General features: G+C 39.8%; 1 protein-coding gene across 3 annotated transcripts in view; it reads right to left on the reverse strand.

The window, feature by feature from the left end:
* ABCA13 (ATP binding cassette subfamily A member 13) overlaps positions 1 to 5,084 on the reverse strand; it is a 486,937-nt gene extending 481,853 nt beyond the window's left edge. For all 3 annotated transcript variants that reach the window (XM_054559199.1, XM_024249790.2, XM_054559198.1), the window contains exon 1: positions 4,858 to 5,084. In XM_054559199.1, coding sequence (XP_054415174.1) covers positions 4,858 to 4,926 — 69 coding nt within the window. In that variant the 5' untranslated portion in view covers positions 4,927 to 5,084. The remainder of the gene's footprint in view (positions 1 to 4,857) is intronic.
* Between the last annotated feature and the right edge of the window lie 18,190 nt (positions 5,085 to 23,274).

A 23,274-nucleotide genomic window follows, 5' to 3' on the forward strand; every position in this document is an offset into this window, starting at 1 on the left:
AGAGTAGATCTCTAGGAGGTAGATAGGCAGAGGCAGAGCCCAGCAGAGATTCAGCCTGGATTTGGGTGAGCTGACTGAGGTCTCTCTAATGCTGGTGGGAGGGATGGCATTTGAACTCAGACAGTCTAATAGGCTTCTCCCTATTCCCCAACAAGCCAGGTCAGAGGATGAGCCCTGGTGTGACACCATAATTCTTATTCATGACTAAAAGAAAGTATGCATTTTATCACTGTGGCCTTTTAAATCAAGAATGCGGTGCTTTATGTATGGTAGACATCTGGATATCCGTCGCTGGGTCCTGGGATGTGGTTTCCATGGGTAGAAGGATGTTCCTAGTAAAACTGTGGCCGGTGTAGTTTTGTTGTTTCCATTATCCTCTTCCAGCCCATGGTTGGGAGAGAACCATGAGTTTTTTAAAACATTGATGTCCTTGTATTAAACTATGCTTCAACCCTCCTCCACTAGCCCAAGTCTTCAGTAAAATTGGCCAGCTCAACCCAAAAAGCTGGTATCACTTACAGGATATCAGCTTTCATTAATGGAGTAAGGGATCAGAGTCCTGTCCAGTTGGGCGGGGAAGGAAAGGACTGAGTAGCAGTCACAGGAGGCAAGATTCAGAACAGAGATCCAAGGTGTCAACAGATGTAGGATCCTGGAGACAACCACCCAGTGAATGGTCACTGCTCCATGATTTGAAGGATAGATTAGGGGAAGTGTGCCATCCACAGTACACAAGCTACAGGCTCAGCTGCTCTGTTCAATATTAAAACATGGGAGAACCCAAATAGACTGCAGAACTAAGAGCTATCCAAGGAGCTTACAGTTGGCTTACATGACTTTCTTGTTGTTGTTGTTGTTGTTGTTGTTGTTGTTAATTCTTTAAAATAAGAAGTAGCTGGTGAAGGTAGGGGGAGGGAGAGAATAGGGACAGATTTGTTAAAGGATACAAAATTACAGCTAGATAGGAGGAATGAGTTCCATTGCTCTATATGACTGTAGGATGACTATATAATAACAATGATATATCACATAGGCCCGGCACAGTGGCTCACGCCTGTAATCCCACCACTTGGGGAGGCCAAGGCGGGTGGCTCCCCTGAGGTCAGGAGTTCTAGGCAAGCCTGGCCAACATGGTGAAACTCCGTCTCTACTAAAAATACAAAAATTTGCTGGGCATGGTGGCACTCGCCTGTAATCCCAGCTATTCAGGATGCTGAGGCAGGAGAATCGCTTGAACCCAGCAGGCAGAGGTTGCAGTGAGCCGAGATCACGCCATTGCACTCCAGACTGGGTGACATGAGCAAAACTCCATATGAAATAATAATAATAATATATCATATAGCTTCAAATTGCTACAAGGAGAATATTGAATGTCCCCACACAAAGAAATAATAAACATTTGACATAACAGATATACTCATTACCCTGATGTGATCACCATACATTATTTGTATTGAAACGTCACTATGTACCCTATGAATATGTGCAATTATTATCTGTCAATTTAAAACAATTTTAATTAAAAGAAATAAAAAATAAGTAATTAATTAGATTGATTTACAGTTAGAATAAAATGTAGAAATGAATAGAAATTCATGTGGAAAAGCATGACTCGAAGCCACTGAATATTTGCCAATGTTGATGGCATTGCACTGGAACTATCCATGGGGACACCCGTGAGGCATTGTCAATTGACCTCCACCTGCCCAAAAGCAATGTGTCCTTACCTTGACCCAGAATCTTCTCCAGGAAACTTATTCAAGAGAAATGATCCAGGAGAAGGTGTGTCTTTCATGCATAATGATGTTATTCAGAACAATAAGAGCTGGAAAGAACCTTAATCCTCAACATAAGGAAATGGTCAAATAATTATGTGTATACAACTGATGAACTGTTATTCAATAAAACCATTAAATAAGAAGACCATACAGTAACTTTTAAAATGTTAGGCTTCAATATAAAGTGGGAAAAAAGCTATGACTTTAATTACGTAAAAATATTTCATTATGTATGCCTAAGGATAAGAAAAGACCACAAAAGTTAATTAGGATAATAAAATTTTAGATGACTTTAAAATGTTTATCTTTTGTTTTAGTACTGTTTTTACAATAAATAAAAATCAACAGGAAAAAATAAATGGTATTAAAATAATGGTAAGAAACTATTTTTTCCAAGAATAGTAGAATTTTAACAATCTATAGAGTTAGGTATTAAGATAAGTATGTGGGTACTATTTATCCATTATTCTATTTTTTTAAATTTTTGTTTGAATCTATGATAAGATGTTTTTTGAAGAAACTATAATCATGAAATATATGAAAGATTTTTAAAAAGTAAATGTAAAAGCATATACTGATTTGCTCTTTATGAATGATACAAGTTATTAAATTATCACATGTATGCTGACACTATGTACATCTGTTATGCATCAATTTAAAAAAAAGCTAAAAAAAACAGTAAATGTAAAAACAGACAAGCTTCCTTCATATAACAAACAGTTCCTGGCTTTACTCACTAAATAAACATGTATTTGAGGCCATTTATTCACTCAGGCAGTTTGGTTATTCCACAGTTCATGCCAACACCTCACTTCCATAGTTCAAAAACAAAGAATCTACAGATTATCATTGGAGAATGCGAGAATGCTGTGAAAAATAGGTCAGTTTAAAGACATTCACCCAAAGGGGCCTGCCCTCAATATTTCCACTGTAATAACATTAAGATATGTAAACATATTCACATTTTATCCCCCTGGAGTTCTGTTCTAACCCAATTGTGCAAGCCGTGAACTGAGATTTACCCTGTGCCTCCTCTCCTCACAGCCCACGGTTCGTGTCCACAGATGTCTGAGGCCACCCATTTCTACCAAATAAAAAACAGCTCCCACACCTATACCAGGTACTGTTGCAAGCACATTACATATACAAATCCATTTAATACTTACAAACAATTTCATTTTACAGAGAAGAAAACCAAGTCAAGAAATTGCCTGAAAAAGTAAACTAGTAAGTGACAGAGCTGGGATGTGAACCCAGTCAGGCAGCTCCAAATTCTATGCATGGAACCACTTGTGTTGTTTCTACTCTGTTGCTATTCTAGGCATTGCTATAATGAATAACCTTGTGCAAATATCACTTCCCAATTGTGCAGGGACATCTGTAGGATATATCCCAAGAGGTGGTTTCATTAAATATTTAATTGCATTTTTCATTGCTTTTCTGTGAGCAGACTATAGCTGCTTGTGGACCAGGAACTCACTTTTCTTGTTCCCCCTCTATCTGGCACATAACAGAGATGCATAAATGCTTTATTCCTTCCTTCTTTTACTTATTCAACAAATATTTACTGAACATCCATTGTGTGCCAGGCACTGTTCTGGGTGCTGGAGAATACATTGGTGAACCAATTGGGGAAAATGTCCAGCTCTCATGCGTGTAACATACTAATGTAGGATCCAGCGGCAATTGGCAAATAAGAAAATCTGTGGTGTGTTACAAGATGATAAATACTAAAGAAAAATAAGGCAAAGAAAGGTGGGATGCAGGAGTTACCATTTTAAATAAACAATTATCAAACAAATAAAACCTTCTGATGAGGATGTTTGCCTTAGCAGCAAAAGTAATTGTGAAAATTTTTTAAAACTCAAGTATCCAGTAAAGAGGTGTGGGCAGTCTGGCTACCTCAGTCACTGAACTATTTTGAGGTTGATATCCATAAAGCAGAAAGAGCAGTGCCTGGGAACCAACTTCCACCTGTAACACTCTTTCATGGGAAAATAGGCTAATTCCCTAAAACAAACTTACATGTCAATGAAATACACTTTTTATAAATGTAAAACTACCTACACAGACACGAACACCCTAACAATCGATGAAGAGTGTCACTCCTTTTATTCCTGAACTTAAAACTTTTGTACAAACTTTCAACTGAAATTATTTTAATCCTAAAGATCACATAAAAAAGAAAACATCTCCTTTAACATGTATTTTATTTCAAGACAGAGAGATAGAATATTCTGGCTCTGAGGATTCAGCACAATGTAATTCAATGTCAATTACTGAATCTCTTCAAACCAAAGCATTTGTCAGCAGAAAAAATCCCATAGGTTAACTGTAGACCTTAAAATCAGAAACAATGCAGGTAAATTACTGCACATCTACTTCTCCTGAAAATGACATTTATAGGCATTAATGTTTATATAGTGGCATCAGGAATAAAGTTAATCATAATAACAAGCAATTGATTTCTATTTCATAAAAACATACGCTTACAGGATATTTGCTTAAGTACTCACACAAGTTTGATTTGAACAATTCCAATCTGCTTAGGAAAACCTTGCTAATGTAATTTGAATACAATTCTAAATAGATGTGAATTAACACTAAAGATGTGACCCTACAGAATAACACTGAGTGGATGTGTCATACGCTGCTCTGGTGAGGCACATTGTACAGTCTTGTGCTTTGGAGTCAGTACCTGTAGCATTCTGTTTATGCATTAAATGCAGCAAATGCTTTGTTCCGTAAACCTGAGAATTCACTGTTCAGTTTTTACAACGAATGCTTAGAACACAAATTATAGTTCAATTCCACTTGTTTTTTTGTTTGTTTTTAGAATTTTTCTAAATTTGCCCTTTTCTGATAAATTCTTCAGCCTTGATTTCATCCTGATCATTAAAGTGTTCAGCTACTTTGGCCCTTGGGACAGGTTTTGATTTAAAATAGTCCAACCTCCCCAAATTCCCTGCAGCGTGAGTGTTTTTACCTGCCAGGAGGCAGAGGCAGGCAGGCAAGAATAGACCCTGACCTTGCTCCAGACCTCACTGGAACCCTATGGAAAACCAAGGCAAGCACTCACCGGGTTCCTGAGTCTGCAGAGCCAATTCTTCCACAGCAGGGCTTTGAACTGGTGCCCAGCGTGCCCCATGCCTGCTGCTCCCTGCTCTCAGTCAGGAAGCCAGCCTGTAAGGATGGTGCTTATATCTGCTGGGCTCAAGTGAAGGCATGTTGCCTGTTAGTCAATTCTAACAAAAGTGAGTGATGCAAGAGAGATTACTGGTGATTGAATAAAACAGGTATCAGATGTCCCCTCTTGTTCTGCATCTGCTAAGAAATCTTTTCACTAGCTGTTCAGTGTTTCGGGAGGGTTGAGTTACAGAAAGCTGCCTTCAGGGACTTTCTCAGGCATACACACATACACAGAGAGGGCGCCCTCCCTTGCCAAGAACACACACAACTGATGTGTGCAACAAAAAGTAATGCCCACATTTACCATTTACCTCCCTTTTTTCTGGATATTAATTAGATGGAATTTTCCTTTTTTCTTCTGAAGCATTGATTATTATACTAATTTGCCAAAATATTTCAATTTTGGTGGTCCCATGGCAGAGAGTTTGAAGGGAAGGAGATGGAAGCAGTGTTGGCGTCTGGGGGAGTTTGGGGAATGGGTGACTTAGTTCCACTCTGCTACTGCACCTGTACTTCATACTTCTCCTTCACCCATTTCCTCCAAAGGGATCAGGATCTACGTTTCAAATGGTATCGGCTGCAGATGTGGCAGCACTCAGCAAGTGGCCTGTGGATTACCTCTGAGTCCTGTTTGATTCCTGCACACTTGCACTTTCTAAGTGGCATGATGGATTCAGCTCACCAGCTGGTGGCTCCATCATCCTGGAAGCCAGGCCCTCTTGAGTTCCTGTTGCCCCCAGTTGTGGTCAGAAGGATATCAGGCAATCCAGTCTTGTGGTCTTCTATTTCATAAAGCAATTTTCACAAGCTGTGAATGCTTGATAAACGGCTTTTGCAACAGGAAACAGGGAACAGAGGCTTCAGCAAAGAAACTGACTCAATTATTTTGTAAACTTATTTGTTTAAAGGATGTCTATTTTATTTTATGTTTTGTTACATGGCTGGCAGCACTAGAGTGAAGGCCATTACTTAGCAGGATGGGGCCCAGCACCCATAAGTGGATTTGCCTGATCCCCATATGACGTTCTCCCTTGACCTGTGACTTCTCAAAGGTCTTTGGGGTTGCCTAAGTATTGCTACTCTGGTTCTCTTTGCAGATAACATCTAGAACACCTTACATTACAAGTAATTGTCATAATTTTTTAAAATCTAGTATAAGAAAAAGCCTCCAACCATAAGGTTTTTCTCCTGTTATGTTCATAGCAGCCAGTTTTTATGCTGCTATGCCAGAATTATGCCAGAGGCATAAAAATTATCTCATCCATTGCTTTCATGGAACAATGCTGTGTTAGGGTTTTCAGACAAACAGAACCAATGGGTGATTGATTGATTGATTGATTATAAGGAATAGGCTCACACAATCATGGAGGTGGGCAAGTCCTAAGATCTGCAAGGTGAATTAGCAAGTCAGAGACCCAAGGAAGCCAATGATATAGTTCCAGTCCAAGTCCAAAGACCTGAGAACAGGAGAGCCAATGATGCAGCTGCCATCCAAAGACTGGGAAACTTGAGACCCAGGACAAGCTGGTATTTCCATAAAGTCTGAAGGCAGAAAACAAAAAAAAAGCCAATGTCCCGATATGAAGGCCATCAGACAGAAATAATTATCTAACTTAGGGGAAGGTCAGACTTTTTGTTCTATTTAGGTCTTCAACTAATTGGATAAGACCCACTCACACTAGGGAGGGCCATCTGCTGAATTCAGTCTACCTACTTAAATATTAATGTCATTTATAAACACCCTTGCAGAAACTCCCAGAATAATGCTATCTTTTGTTCTATGTTTCAGCCAAGGAAACAAACAAGCAATTAGGGCCCTTCCTAACTCCATGAGCTGCCACATTAAATGCAGAATCACTGCTTAGAGACCCCATATTAGCAAATTTGGCCTGATCCAAGTTTATGTTCCTTCCATCATTATCCCACACCTTTATGTCCATTTCCACAAATATTCCCCAGATTTCTGCTTGTATACATTAGAAAACTCAAATTGTCCATTTGATGTATAGCACACTTCCTCATGGTTTATACCTTCTATCTCCCCTTTCAGTGCTGCTGGGACTTGAATCTAGTTATAGGTCTGAATGAAAGAGGAATGGTAGGGGTGGATTCTGAGGAGAAGCAGAAGCGCTTTGCATGGCAACTGCCTCATGGTAGGACATTACAGTTTTCTTAGGCAAGGCAGGGTTAATCCCCTCAGACATGGGGTAAGAGACTGCTTCCACTAGGACTGGGGAAACTGCCTCCACTTGAGTGTGGAGACCTCTTCCACATAACAAAGAAGACATTATTTAGGGGCTCAGTGTCTCCAGCTTCATCAGGGTCTTCCCACATATCTCCATTCCAACTTCTAGCACAGTATTCCCTCCAAATCAATGCGTTTACTTTAATAGTAGACACCCTACAAGACTAGCAGTCAAATTGCATTCTAATTCAGCCAGTTGCAAGATGAGATTCTGGTTTGATTTTCTGCAATCTCAGCCCTGCAGCTACAGGAAATAAGGGTCTCTTTCAGGGACACACTTAGAAACTTTCAGGTCATTTATGCAGCACTTCGGCTGGGAATTTGACCCCTGAGGTCATCCTTTTCTTTTTCCACTTTGTCCAGCAACACTAGAAGCAACCAGTCAACCTCATTTTACTCATGAGTTTGAGAAAAATGTTGGAAAGTATCAAATACAAGATCATCCAGACCCTTGCTTCTTATAAGTGTTTGATTAGAAACATCTAGTGGTGATATTTTGTGCATCTCTATTGCCACATCATGTCATGGACCACCAATTTTCTCTTTACTAGAAATAGAGTCAATAGTCTTTAAATCTAATCAGATTAGAGATTCAATCCCAGAAACCTCAGAACTTATTTAAGTTTGTCCTTAAGATTCTCTTCCTCCAGAATTATTCTTAGTACCAAAATCTGTATTAGGGTTCTCCAGAGAAACAGAATCATATGCATATTGATATATCTAAAGAAATTTACTATAAGGAATTGGCATAAGCAGTTATGGAGCTGGGCAAGTCCCAAGATCTGCAGGTGAGTCAGCAATTTGGAGATAATGGTGTAGCAAGTTGGAGAGACAATGGTGTAGCTCTAGTCAGAGTCTAAAAGCCTGAGAACCAAGAAAGAAATCGGTGCCATCTAAAGGCCAGCATATTTAATAACCACAAAGAGCCAATGCTTCAATTCAAGTCTGAAGGCAGAAAAAAAGCTCAGGTCTCAATTTAAAGGTCATCAGGCAGGAGGAATTCTCTTACTCGGGGAGGATCAGCCTTTTTGTTCTATTCAGGCCTTCAGCTGATTGGATGATGCCAACCTACATTAGGGAGGGCAGTCTGCTATATTCAGTCTACAAATTCAAATGTTAATCTCATCCAAAACACACTAACAGACAAACCCGGAATAATATTTGACCATATATTTAGAAATCCTGTGGCCCAGCCAAGTTGACACATAAAACTTATCATCAGAAATGCTATGAGTTTGGTATTTACATTTTTTTTAATTCTAGTTTGTGCTTTAGTTACATATATTTAGTTGCAGGGAGACAATAGCATTTTTGTTTTGTTTTGTGTCTTTCCTGATCTTTTTTAAAATAATGGCAATTTTTATTTTAGATTCAGGAGTTACACATGCAGGGTTGCTATCTGGATGTATTACATGATGCTGAGATTTGGGGTCTGATTTATCTCATCAACCAGGCGCTGTTCATAGTACCCAATAGTTAAGTTTTCCAACCTTTGCTCCCTCTCTCCCTCCCCCTCTAGTAGCGCCAGTTTCTATTGTTGCCATCTTTATGCCTATAAGTACCCAATGTTTAGCTCCCACTTACAGACGAGAACATGCAGTATTTGATTTTCTCCTCTTGCACTAATTTGTTTAGAATAACAGCCTTCAGCTATATCCATGTTTCTGTGAAGGACATGATTTTATTCTTTTTTATGGCTGTGTGCTATTCCATGGTGTATGTGTACTACATTTTCTTTATCTGTTCCACCATTGATGGGGATCTTGGTTTATTCCATGTCTTGCTATTGTGAATAGTGCTGCAATGAACATATAAGTGTGTGTCTTTTTGATAGAACATTTATTTTCTTTTGGATGAATACCTAGTAATAAGATTGCTGGATTGAATAATAGTTCTGTTTTCAGTTATTTGAGAAATCTCCAAACTGCTTTCCACAGTAGCTGAACTAATTTACATTCCCACCAACAAACAGTCTGTAAGTGTTCCCTTTTCTCCAAACCTGGCCAGCATCTGTTGTTTTTTGACTTTTTTAATAATAGCCATTTTGACTGATGTGAATTGATATCTCATTGTGGTTTTGATTTGCATCACTCTAACGGTTAGTGATGAGGAGCACTTTTTAATATGTTTATTGGCCATTTGTATGTGCCCCTTTGAGCAGTGTTTGTTCATGTTTTCCCGTTTTACAATTTTTTTTTTTTTTTTGCTTGTTCAATTGTTTAAGTTCCTTACAGATTCTCCATATTAGATCTTTACCAGATGCATAGCTTGCAAATATTTTCTCCCATTCTGTACGGTGCCTGTTTATTCTGTTGATAGTTTCTTTTGCTATGCAAAATGTTTTTTGTCTAATTAAGTCCCACTTGTCAATTTTTTTTTTTGGTCGCAGTCTCTTTTGAGGACTTACTTAGTCATAAATTCTTTCTGAAGGCCAACGTCCAGAATGGTGTTTCCTAGGTTTTCTTCTAGGATTATTATAGTTTGAGGTCTTATATTTAAATCTTTAATCTATCTTGAGTTAGTTTTTGTATATGGTGAAATGTGGGGGTCCAGTTATTTTCTTCAGTGTATGGCTAGTCAGGTATTGCAGGTGTATTCCAGCAGCATTTATTAATAGGGAGTCCTTTCCTCATTGCTTATTTTTGTTGACTTTGTCACAGATCAGATGGCTGTAGGTGTGCAGCTTTATTTCCGGTTCTCTATTTTGTTTCATTGGTCTATGGGTCTGTTTTTGTACCAGTACCATGCTGTTTGGTTAGTATACACATGCAGTATAGTTTAAAGTGGGGTAATGTGATGCCTCCAGGTTTATTTTGCTTAGGATTGCTTTGTCTATTCAGGCTCTTCTTTGATTCCATATGAATTTTATAGTAGTTTTTTTCTAATTCAGTAAAAAATGACATTGGTAGTTTGATAGGCATAGCACTGAATCTATAGATTTCTTTGGGCAATATGGCCATTTTAAACAATATTGATTCTTCCAATTCATGAGTATGGAATGTTTTTTCATTTGTTTGTGTCATCTATAATTTCTTTTAGCAGTGTTTTGTGGTTCTCCTTGTAGCGATCTTTCACCTTTGGGTTGGGAGTATTTCTAGTTATTTTGGGTTTTGTGGCTATTGTAAATGAGATTGTATACTTGATTTGGATCTTAGCTTGAATATTATTTGTGTATGGAAATGCTACTGATTTTTTTACATTGATTTTGTATCCTGAAACTTTATTGAAGTTATTAGTACAAGTAGCCTTTGGAGTTTTCTAGGTATAGAATCATATCAATCATCAACAAAGAGATAATTTGGCTTCTTTTTTTTCCTATTTGGATACATTTTATTTCATTCTCTTTCCTGATTGCTCTGGCTAAGACTTCCAGTACTATATTGAATAAGTTTAGTGAGAGTGGGCATACTTGTTCTGCTTCACTTTTTAAGAGGGAAGCTTCCAGCTTTTGCTCATTCGGTATGTTGGCTATGGGTTTGTAATAGATGGCTTTTATTATTTTGAGATATGTTCATTTGATGCTTAGTTTTTTGAGGGTTTTTATCATAAAGCGATGTTGTATTGCATCAAAAGTTTTTTCTGCATCTACTGATATAATCATATACTTTGTTTTTATTCTGTTTATGTGGTGAATTGCATTTGTTGACTTATATATGTTGAATCATCCTTGCATCCCAGGAATAATCCCTACTTGATTGTGGTGAATAAACTTTTTGCTGTGCTGCTGGATTTGATTTGCTAGTATTTTGCAGAGGATTTTTGCATTTGTATTGATTAGAGATATTGACCTGAACTTTCCTTTTATCATTGTGTCTTTTCCAGATTTTGGTATCAGAATGATGCTGACTTTGCAGAATGAGTTAAGGAAGAATCCTTCCTCTGTGATTTGTTGGAATAGTTTCAGCAGAACTGGTATCAGCTCTTCTTTGTAGGCCTGGCAGAACTCAGCTGTGAATCCATTTGGTCCAGGGTTTTTTTGTTTGTTTTTGATTAGTAGGTTTTTTATTACTAATTCAATTTTGGAACTCATTCTTGCTGTTGATCTGTTTAGGGTTTCGATTTCTTCCTGATTCAGTCTCGAGAGGTTATGTGTTCCCAGGAATTTATCCATTTTTTCTAGAATTTCTAGTTTGTGTGCATAGAGGTGTTCATAATATTCTCTGAGGGTGTTTTGTATCTCTGTGGGATTGGTTGCAGTGTCATTTCTGATTCTGCTTGTTGGGATCTCTCTTTTTTTCTTTTGTTAATCTAGCTAGCAGTCTATCAATCTTGTTTATCCTTTCAAATTACCAACTTCATTGATCCTTCTTGTGGATTTTAGGGTCTCAGTTTCAATGGGTTTTACTCTGATTTCAGTTTTTTATTTTCTTCTGCTAGCTTTGAAGTTTGCTTTCATTTTTCTAGTTTCTCTAGGAACAATGTTCAGTTGTTAATTTCAGATCTTTCTAACTTCTTGATGTAGGCATTTAGCACTATAAACTTTCCTCTTAACACCGCTTTTGCTACATCCCAGGGATTGTGGCATGTTGTGTCTCTGTTTTCATTTATTTCAAAGATTTTTTTTAAAATTTCTGCCTTAATTTCATTGTTTACCAGAAGTCATTCGAGAACAACTTGTTTAATTTCAATGTAATCATGTGGTTTAGAGCAAGGGTCCCCATCTTCCCCCAACTCCAGGTCACACAGTAGGAAGTGAGCAGCAGGCAAGCAAGCATTACCACCTGAGCTCTGCCTCCTGTCAAATCAGTAGCAGCGTTAGAGTCTCGTAGCAGTGTGAACCCTATTGTGAACTGCACATGTGAGGGATCTAGGTGGCATGCTCCTTATGAGAATCTAATGCATGATGATCTGAGGTGGGACAGTTTCATCCCAAAAACATCCCCACTTCCCCCAGCCTGTGGAAAAGTTGTCTTCCACAAAACCAGTCCCTGATGCCAAAAAGGTTGGGTACCACTGGTTTAGAGACATTTTCTTGGTGTTGATTTCTATTTTTATTCCACTATAGTCCAGGAATATGCTTGGTTTGATTTCCATTTTTAAAAATTTATTGATATTTGCTTTATGACCTAGCATGTGGTCTATTTTAGAGTATGTTCCACGTGTAGATGAGAAGAATGTATATTCTCTAGCTGTTGGGTGCTGTATTCTGTAGATGTCTATTAGGTCCAATTTGTTGAGCATCAAGTTTAAGTCCAGAATTTCCTTGTTAGTTTTCTCCCTCAATGATCTAATGTTGTCAGTGATATAATAGTTGATGTCTGCAACTATTGTAGTGTATTTTTCTAAGTTTTTTCATAGGTCTAGAAGTACTTGTTTTATGAATCTGGGTACTCCAGTGTTGAGTGTACATATATTTAGGATAGGTAAGTCATCACATGAAATTCAACCTTTTATCATAATGTAATGCCCTTCATTGTCCTTTTTTACTGTTGTTGGTTTAAAGTCTGTTTTATCTGATATAAGGATAGCAACCCCTGCTCTTTATTGTTTTCTGTTTGTGTGATAGATCTTTCTCCAACCCTTTACTTGGAACCTATATGTGTCATTACTTATGAGATGGATCTCTTGAAGGCAGCAGATGGCTGGGTCTTGTTTTTTATCCAAGTTGCCACTCTGTGCCTTTTAAGTGGGGTGTTAGACTATTTGCATTCAAAGTTAATATTGATATGTGAGGTTTTGATCCTGTTGTAAAGTTGATCACTGGTTGCTTTGTGGTCTTGACTGTGTAGTTGCTTTATAGAGTCTGTGGGCTATGTACTTAAGTGTGTTTCTGTGGTATTGAGAGGTGAAGCCAGCTGGGCTTCTGGGTTGGGTGGGGACTTGGAGAACTTTTCTGTCTTACAAGAGGATTGTAAAATGTACCAATCAGCACTCTGTAGCTAGGATTGTAAAACACACTAATTAGTGCTCTGTGGCTAGCTAGAGGTTTGTAAAATGTGCCAATCAGTGCTCTGTAAAAATGCACCAATCAGTGCTCTGTGGCTAGCTAGAGGTTTGTAAAATGGACCAATCAGCAATCTGTAAAATGGACCAATCAGCAGGACGTGGGCTGGGACAAATAAGGGAATAAAAGCTGGCCACCCCAGCCAGCAGCGGCAACCTGCTGAGGTCCCCTTCCACGCTGTGGAAGCTTTGTTCTTTCATTCTTCACAATAAATCTTGCTGCTGCTCCTCACTCTTTGTGTCTGTGCCATCTTTAAGTGCTATAACACTCACCACGAAGGTCCACAGCTTCATTCTTAAAGTCAGCGAGACCAAGAACCCACCAGAAGGGACCAATTCCAGACACAGTATTAGGTATCATTCTTTGAGTTCTATGTTTAGAACTCCCTTAAGGACCTCATGTAAGGCTGGTCTAGTAGTAATGAATTCCCTTAGCAATTGCTTGTCTAGAAAAGATTTTATTTCTCCCTCACTTATTAAGCTTACTTTGGCAGTGTGCTGTTACGAGATACATTGGTTTTTGTCCACAGTTCCAGGATCATAACTCCCATAGCCCTTGTTACAGTCTTTTCTTATAGTGTTGGGTTTGTTAGGCCTCAGGGACAGGCCTCTTACTTTCTCCTGCCCTCCTTTTACTCTAATGTTCCCCTGCCTTTCTGATTGTGGATCTTAAGACCCTCCCATGAGAAGGTCCCATCCTATACCCTGGGAGAATGAATGCTGAGTTCATGAAGCTTCCATAAAAACCCAAGAGGACAAGGTTCAGTGAGCTTCTGGACAGTTGAACAGTGGAGGTTCCTGGAGGGTGGCACCCAGGGAGGGCATGAAAGCTCCATGTCCTTTCCCCCATACCTTCCCCATGTGTCTCTTTATCTGTATCCTTTGCAATATTCTTTATAATACACCAGTAAACACCAGTGTTTCTCTGAATTCTGTGAGCCACTCCAGCAAATTAATCGAACCCAAAGAGAGGGTCATTGGAACCCCAACATAAAGCTGGTCAGTCAGAAGTTCCAGATGCCTGGACTTGCAACTGGTGTGTATAGAGGGGCAGTATCAGGGACTGAGCCCTCAACCTGTGGGATCTGACACTATCTCTGAGTAGACAGTGTCAGAACTAAATTAAATGACACTTAGCTGGTGTCTTCTCCTTGGTGTTTGGGGAAAAAAAACCCACACATTTGGTCACAGAAGTCTTCTATGTTGATCACTATTGTGGTGTGAGAATGGAGGGGACATGCAGTTTGAGAAGTTTTTCTCTACACGATTGGTGGGTGAAGTGGGATTTTTTGGAATGGCACTGACTCATGGAAACATGTGGCTTGGGAAGAGAAAGGATTAAAGAGTGGGGGATGAGGAATATTTGATTCTGGGGTAGCCAGGCAGTCACTCATGTTACAAAGCCACAGCTATGTTGAGATCAATCCCTAAAGGTGAAAGTTACCAATGGAATTTAGAGATGGATCCTACTCTCCAGGAATTGTTTCATTGGATACATAAGGAAATGCAAACTAATAAGGAAAAAAAATATTCAATCTTTGGGTGACTGTTATCTATAAGGGCTAAAATGAAAGTAAAAGAAGATACTGAGTCAGAACTTGAAGCTGGATCAAGCTCAGATGTGGGTCCACCTGAGCTCAGGATTCTAGCCTCAAAGTCAACAACAAAGGAAAATATTATGCAGGGACAACAGAAAGTACCTCTGAGACCTGTGGTTACCAAGAAAATAATCAATATGAAGGAAGGTAAAGCAACTAACTATTGAAACCAAATGGTATAGTGTGAAGGAATTGTTCCATTTTGTAGATCAGTATTATCAGCTTCCTGAGACATCTTTACTAAAATGGATTATAAGAGTGACCATGTAAAATGGATTATAAGAGTGACCAGTATCTTTGGTTTTAAATGTTACAGAGCGGAACAGCATATTTGGATTGATGTGGTACCCACATCTCAACATTGAGCAACTGCAGACGGGTTTATATCATCCAGACACATAGGAGGTTATTCCTGAGGGAGCAACCAGCCAGCCTGGCAGACTAGATAAAAGACACTGTAGGTTCTGTTTACCTCGAGAAGGGGGATGCAAAATTTCTCCACAGATACAGCTCTCCCCAAGAAGAACAGCTTTTCTGCTGTTCTTGTATTTCCAGTCCCCCGGAATAGCTATCTCTAAATATAACCAAAATATTTTACCCATATATATATATATTTTTTGGTTTCTTCCACAAGCAAAAAAGTATCTAAGCCATGAGGCAGAGGTGGCCAATGTCCCTTAGGATAGCATTCTCCTCACACAGTGCAGAGCCGCTGCCCAGGGGGACTCTCAGCAAGGGACTTCCCAGACCCCTTGCACTGGGCCAAGTGGCTCACTCTTGCCACTGAAGGTGAGGGGAATACCGTTGTCACTTCCAAGTCCAGGCCCTCAGTGTCAGGTAATGTTCTCCTCTCTCCAGTAGAGGCCCTAGGGGATGGAAGAACAAGATGGAAGCAGCCCGGGCCCTGGAACCCCATACGTGGCAAAACCCCCTAAGCAAAGAGCATCTGGTGGGCTCCTTGGTGAGCAGAAACGAGCAGCCCTGAACTGAGCCCGTGGTGTGAGGATGTTAGTGAGTTAAAGCGGCCAGGTGGCAGAGTTCTCTAGGGAAATTCTCTTCCCTGCCTCCTCTCCTCCACCCTCCATCCTTCCGCCTGTCCTTCCCTCCCCTGTCAGGGCTCCAGCCTGCATAAGTGACCCTGAGTTTCAGCAGTTCCACCTCCTGCCCTTGTTCCTCCAGCCTGGAGCCCCCACTGGCCCTATTGTTGCCCCCAATTTGTTGCCCTAATTGCCAATTCCTGAGTCACTTCACCATTGCCTGCCTGGCTTCTTGGCTCTTCCATCTCCTACAAAAGTTTTCTACATTAAAATTTATCTCTTTATAATATGCAGCATTAACTTGTATTTTTCTTGTTGATCCTTTTGATATATAGTCCACCAAATGGTTCATAAAAACCAGCTTCTAGGGGAATGGCTGAGTCAGGATTTTAGGCCGGCCTGCCATGGTCATCAGGAAGGAGCATCTGTGTGTATGTGTGTGTGTGTGTGTGTGTGTGTGTGTATCTCTCTCTCATCTCACTAAGATGTCTCACTGATAAAAGTGGCTGAAAGATAACAGAATTTGTCCATGGGGAATCCTGGGAACCCTGCTTTCTGTCCTTCCCTTTCTCTGTAAATAACCATCTCAACTATCCACCTTTAACACAGCTTAGAGGCAGGAAGGCCAGCAGGAAGAAGGCTATCACAATTGTCCAAGGAGAAGGGAATAAGGGCCTTTGGCAGGGGCTGAGACATGGAAAAAGTACAAAGGAATGAATGATGACATCATTCAAAGAAGGAGAGAAGGAGGAGAAGCCAGGGGTTGTGAAAAAGTGGAGGTGGGAGGTTTGGGGAATAGTAAGTAGCTGGATTTCCAAGGGAAGTCAGGTTCTAGCACTGGAATCATCCAGGTGGAAGTTCCAGGTCCAACCTGTAGTTAATGACCAGCATGACCTTGGCCATCCACAGCCTTATTGTTTCAATCAGTACAACGTGAAGAGAACACCATGGATGAAATGAGATTAAATACTTAATACAACCCTCATTCTCCTAATGCTGCCTGCTCCCAGATTCTTCCATCCCAAGATTGACTCACTTCTTGCCATCTTCCCTGATGTCAGCCACCTGCCTCAACAACCACCTCTTCCACAACTCTCCACTCAGTGGATGATGTGCAAAGAGGAAAGCATTAAAAGTCCAAATGCAGCCATGACAATCAAAGGAGAAAGCCATGAAAGCAAGGTCATCAGTCTCTCTTCTACTATAATGCACAAAAGTGAAGGTTTGCTAGTTCAACAGTGATTAGGAACTGAGACATTTACTGTGAAACCTATGTCACAAGAAGAGTCCAAGAAGGAAAGGAGGGTGTTATGGACTGAATTGCCTTCCCCAAAAATTTAATGTTGAAGCCCTAACCCCCAATGTGGCTGTATTTGCATATGGAGCCTTTAGGGAAGTCAATAAAGTTAAATGAGATCATAAAGGTTAGTCTTACCTAATTTGATAAGACTGGTGTCCTTACATGAAAAGAAGAGACAGCAGGAGTGGACACACACAGAGGAAAGGCTCTGTGAGGACACAGCTAGAAGGTGGCCGGCTATAAGCCAGGAGGAGAGGCTTCACCAGGAACCAACCTTAGTGGCACCTTGAGTTTGGGCTTCTGGCCTCCAGAACTGTGAGAAAATAGCTTTCTCTTGTTTAAGCTGCCCAGTTTGCGGTATTTTGTTATGGCAGCCCTAGAGGACTAACACAAAGGGGTTAAAAAGGGGATCTGCAACCTAAACTTGCATTTGGGTGCCTGAAGATGAGTCTTGCTAAGGAATTTAAGGTTGATGATCACACCTTACCTAGAACAGGGAATTCCTTTGACCCTGAAAGGCACTGAGAAAACCATGGAGTTAGCAGAAAAGTCTTTATATGAAAGGATCCAGAGGATGAAACTTTTTGGAGATCATGTCTAAAGCTGAATTTCCCCCAGAGGAGAACTGATCCCTCTATACTCACTACAGAATCACAAATTATCTGTGTAAGACAGACCATGTGCCTCATGCATCAGTCATTGCAAATCAGAATTCCATGTCTACTGGTGTTTTCTCATAAGACATCTCATATTGGTTTACAAAAGTAACATTTGGCTTTATGACTAATAACAAAACTTGCTCCCAGTCTCTGCTTTTTTTTTGCCCCTCTCCCACCCCTATCTTTTCATCCCGAAGCCATTCTACTTGATTATTTGAATGGAGATTTGACTCCTTAGAGAAGTGGATGGGGTAAGAGTACATGAAGCCCGGCACAGACCAGAGAGGGAAGGAAGAAAGGAGGGCTTAATCCAGGAAAGAAAGGAATGAAGAACAAACCAACTTATCTCTTTCCCAGCTACACTTAAGTCTAATGCTGCTTGGATGGAATAAGTTTCAAACATAAATTGAGTTGGTCAGAGCTGAATAGTTTCCCAAAGAGCCTAGCAAACTGTCAGATGAGCATGCAATGGACTTGAATGCATGAGATGATCAAGAAACACTTGACTGATTCCTTTGAAAGCTTATGGTAATGTGGTTTCAAAGTTATAAGTAAAATATTCAGTGTTTCCAGGTAAAATTGCCTCTTTGTCTCTATTAAAAAGCTTTATTAAAATTAGGGGCAATAAGCAATTAGAAGTTTCATAGCTTAAAGAACTTTCATGATTCGAATGCTTCATATTTAATTGTAATTTATAAATCTTGAAAATAATCGCCTCAAAGGTAATTTAAATAACTTACTTTTTTCTGACGCTGAAATTCTCTCTTGCTAATTTCTGTAATTTCTCATTAATCTGAATTAGTTTCCCTTCTTACACTAATAAAAAAACATAATTTCAACTTCTGTCTAAAGAATGTCTATTCAAAAGATAATAAATGGATAGGGATAAGTGGTTTTCAACTTTTAATGCTATTTAGTGTCCACTGAGGTAAGAAAATTTAAAAGAAATCCCTAAAAATCTACAATTACTTTTCTCCATTGAAAGAAAAGTTACCAACACCTAGATTTTAAGAGCATTGAGTAGAATTCTCCTTTTCATCTCTTTGAGACAATCTGAGGTTTAAACCATGCTCCTTGCATCTTCCATTTAAGTAAAATTGTATTTCTCCTGGTGAAAATATGAAATGCAATGTCTGTTTACTCTGGTGTCAGAGCCTCTAGGTCTAATTTGAAAGCGAGCCTCTAGGTCTAATTTGAAAGCATAAGATAGCAGAATCATAATGCAAAATCTAAAATTCAATTAGCAATAGGACTTAAGGATTACCATTCCTTCAGTGTAAGGATGAGGGAAGAGAATTCACCCTAAAGGAGTTGTTGTCAGGCTAGGGCAGTGAGGACCTGATGCCTCCCAAATCAACATTCTAGAATCCTGAGTACCTCAGGAAGAAAACATCAATATCCAAAGAGAGGAAACAACTTTACCAAAGCCAGTGACAATGATTATATTTGTACAATGTCTTGCAATTTCCAAAATATGTTTAAATGGACCCTCTGTGATGCTCACCAAACCAATAAAATAGGTAGGTATTACGTTTTATTTTACAAATGCAAAAACTAAGGCTTGATATTTCACTGAATAAACAGAGGCAGTTAGAATAAAACTTTCACAAAATCCCTCCACAAAATGGACCAGCTTGCCTCATCTTTACTAAGATCATCTGCCTTCCCTCCTGACACAATGGCTTGACCCACTTTGTCCCTACCTAAAGACAGCTCCCCCCTGCTGCACTGGCTGCATCTCGTACCCGTTGCAGGATCATCAGTTTTACACCCTTTAATGAGCACACAAACACGCTAAGATCACTACCATACAATAAAAATCAGTTCCTCCAAGTACTGCACTATATCTTTATTAACATCAGAATTCTTCAAAATAATTGTCAATCTTCTGTCATTGCTTCTTTACCTTTTAGCTAAGATCAAATGTATATTGTTTCTGTCCACAACTCTTTATTCTATGCACCTTAAATCCATGGCTGTCAAGCTCTGTCCTTACCACTCCACTGACTTTTCTTCTTGAACTCCATGCTCCATGTTTCCACATCTAAGAGCCGGACCAAAGCTAACCTCTTCCTGCATGACCCCAGCCGTGGTGTTTGGCACGGTACTTCATTCCTTACTCACCATTTTCTCTTACCTCCCCTCCCACCTCTCTGGCCCAACCTTCTCAGTCTCTGCTATCATTTCCTCCTCCTCTTTCCATCCTCTGAACTTCAGAGTGTCCTGGACTCAGTGTTTGCCGGTTTCTCATCTCACCCACACCTCAGCCAAGCTCATGGCTTTAAATACCATACCACTCATGCACTCACTGCTCGCAAATTTGTACACAGGTCTGATCTCTCCCCTCACCAATATTCATGATGTTGGATGGTCCTGAGCAATCCACCGCATCTCCCCATCTCACTGCTGAACTCTACTGAAATGCCCGCATTTGAACTCGGGCTCTCATCTCCAGGGCCGTGGACCCTTTGTTGCTATGACCTCTCCTCCTGATCATAGACCTCTCTCTCCTTTTTCTCAGAGACATAGAGAACCCTCAGCTGTTCCTTGACATCCCTGGTACCGAGAGTAACTCAGTAGGACTATCTCTGCCTCAATGACCCCCTGTCATCTCTATTCTACCACTCTCATCCCATGATAGCACAGATTCCCTGGAAGGCTTTCACAGCCCAGGGCTTCAGATGGAAGTGGAGCACTAGCCTCCTCTACACTCAGGTCCCAAGTGCTATTTGGGGCTGTGTTGTCTCCACCTTGGAGATAACATGGTAGGGGAGAAGAGATGGGTACAGGGTCCCTCTTAAAACTATTTCCATTCAGTTTTTCCTAATAATCTCATCCATTAGCATTTTAGACAAATTTATCTAGACTCCTAGGGAGTAAATTTTTTAAAATTTGATAAATATTCTTCCAAATTATCCTGCCTTATATCTGGACCATGACCTTTTTACTTTAAAGCCAAGATTTAAGGTTCTGGCTCCAGTTAGGATGGATTAAGCCCATCCCACCCTATCTCCCACTTACTGCAACTAATATGTCTTAAAATAGTATAGAAAAAAGTTATTGAAGAATGTTGAAAAGTAAATAGAAGCAGAGAAACTGCACAGAGAAATCAAACTCAGAAAATAACCCAGATGGCAGTAAATTTTTTTCCCTTTTTCTTAAAATTTGGTTCCGCTCATATTGCCTTATACAGAGTTTGGGGCAACCCAAATCCTGGAATTGTGACATATGGAAAAAGTTCCAAGGGAGAGAAAAAAATAAAAGACACATACTCTTACACTCACCAGAGAACCTACAAAAGTGTCCCTGCAGTATGGAGCTCTGTTGTGTCTCCCAACCCTAGTTCTGGTGAACACCCATAACAAATCTGGACTCCTGCAGTGGTGGCAGTGGTGATAGCAGCCCCGCAGCCTCAATTACTTGCTGCTTTGCCCTGAAGTGCACGCTGTTGTAGGAAGCATACAACAGCACAGAAATGCTAAAGTACCAGCTTCCTAACTAGGGCACCAGGAAAGAGTGACCCTAAGAATTGCTATGTGTGAGCAACATCACAGAGTAGAGGGAGCTAAAGACGAGAGCCTTTAGATCAATGTGTAAAGTCCTGAGATCATCCGTGAACTATGGAATGGACAAGAATCAACATAGCAAAGACTTTGAGAACTAAACTACAACACTGAACACTCTCCAGGACCCAGACTGGCCCCTAGGTGGCACACATGTAAAGCAGACAAAATAGCACTGCAACAGCTTTGAAATTAGATTAACATTGAATGCACAGCCTAAGGAAAATGGGTCAAGACTGCAGAGCAAAGCCAACTAAGTTAACTGCCTGTTAAAATAAAGCAAAACAGGCTGGGCACTGTGGCTCACACCTGTAATCTCAGCACTTTGGGAGGCCAAGGCGGGCAGATCGCTTGAGCTCAGGAGTTTGAGGCCAGCCTAGGGAACATGATGAAACCCCATCTTTACAAAAGCAAAAGCAAAACAAAACAAAAAAATAGCAAGGCATGGTGGCACACACCTGAAGTTCCAGCTACTTGGGGGCCACTGAGGTGGATCAACTGACCCCAGGAGAGCAAGGCTGCAGTGAGCAGAGATAGCACCACTGCACTCCAGCCTGGGCTACAGAGTGAGACCCTGCCTCAAAAAAAAAAAAAAAAAAAAAAAAAAATCAACATTCCCCCAGAAGATTTTATTAGGACCCAAAATCTTGTGACATAGTATTCAAAATATCCAAGAGAGAATCCACAATTATCCAACATACATAAGAGCCAGGAAAACCTTTTTTAAAATTCTCAGAGGAAAAGGCAATTAACAGATGGCAATCCCAAGAAAACAGAGATGTTGAAATTATTAGATAAATATTTTAAAGCAATTATTATAACCATGCTCCATTAGGTGACAGCAAACACTCTTGAAACAATTACACTAATTCCTGGCAAATAATTAGTGGCTATTAAAAAAGAACCAAATGGAAAATTACGGAAATGAAATATAAAATAACAGAAATAAAAAATTCCCTGGAGAGGCTCAATAACTGAATGTATATGAAAATTAAAGAATCGGGAAGCTAGAAGATAGAGCAATAAAAATCATCTAATATGAACAACAGAGGGAAAAAGATGACTGAGAAAAAAAAAGCATAGCCTCAGGAATGTATGAAACCATACCAAAGACTCTAACATTCTGATCAGTGATGAGCCTGAAGAAGAGGAGAAAGATATTAGCACAGAAAAAAAACAAACAAATAAAGAGTACAGTGATGCAACACAAAAAGAATAATTCATGAAAGAAAAAAATTATAATTTGAATTTTTCAAATTCAAACATGAAGAGACATATCAGTGAAGAAGATATACAATAGCAAATAAGACCATGAAAAGATGTCCAACATCACTAGCCATCAGGGAAATACAAATTAAAATCAAGCTGGGATATCACTACACAAGTCTTAAAACAACTAAAATAAAAATTAGTGTAAATACCAAATGGTAGCAAGGATGCAGTTAAATTAGATATCTCATACATTACTGGCGAGATGACTAAATGGTATGCCCACTACAGAAATAGTTTGGTAGTTGCTTTAAAAATTGAACATACAGGCCAGGTACAGTGGCTCACGCCTGTAATCCTAGCATTTTGGGTGGATTACCTGAGGTCAGGAGTTCAAGACCAGCCTGACCAACATAGTAAAACTCTGTCTCTACTAAAAATACAAAAATTAGCTGGGTGTGGTGGCATGTGCCTGTAGTCCCAACTACTCAGGAGGCTGAGGCAGGAGAATTGCTTGAACCTGGGAGGCAAAGGTTGCAGTGAGCTGAGATCATGCCACTGCACTCCAGCTTGGGCAACAGAGTCTCAAAAAAAAAAAAAAATTGAACATACAGGCCAGGAGTGATGGCTCACACCTATAATCCCAGCACTTTGGGAGGCCAAGGTGGGCAGATCACTTAAGCTCAGGAGTTCAAGACCAGCCTGGACAACATGGCAAAATCCTGTCCCTAAAAAAAAACAAAAAAAAATTAA

The sequence above is a fragment of the Pongo abelii genome, chromosome 6 (genome assembly GCF_028885655.2).
Source record: "Pongo abelii isolate AG06213 chromosome 6, NHGRI_mPonAbe1-v2.0_pri, whole genome shotgun sequence".
Lineage (NCBI taxonomy): Eukaryota > Metazoa > Chordata > Mammalia > Primates > Hominidae > Pongo > Pongo abelii.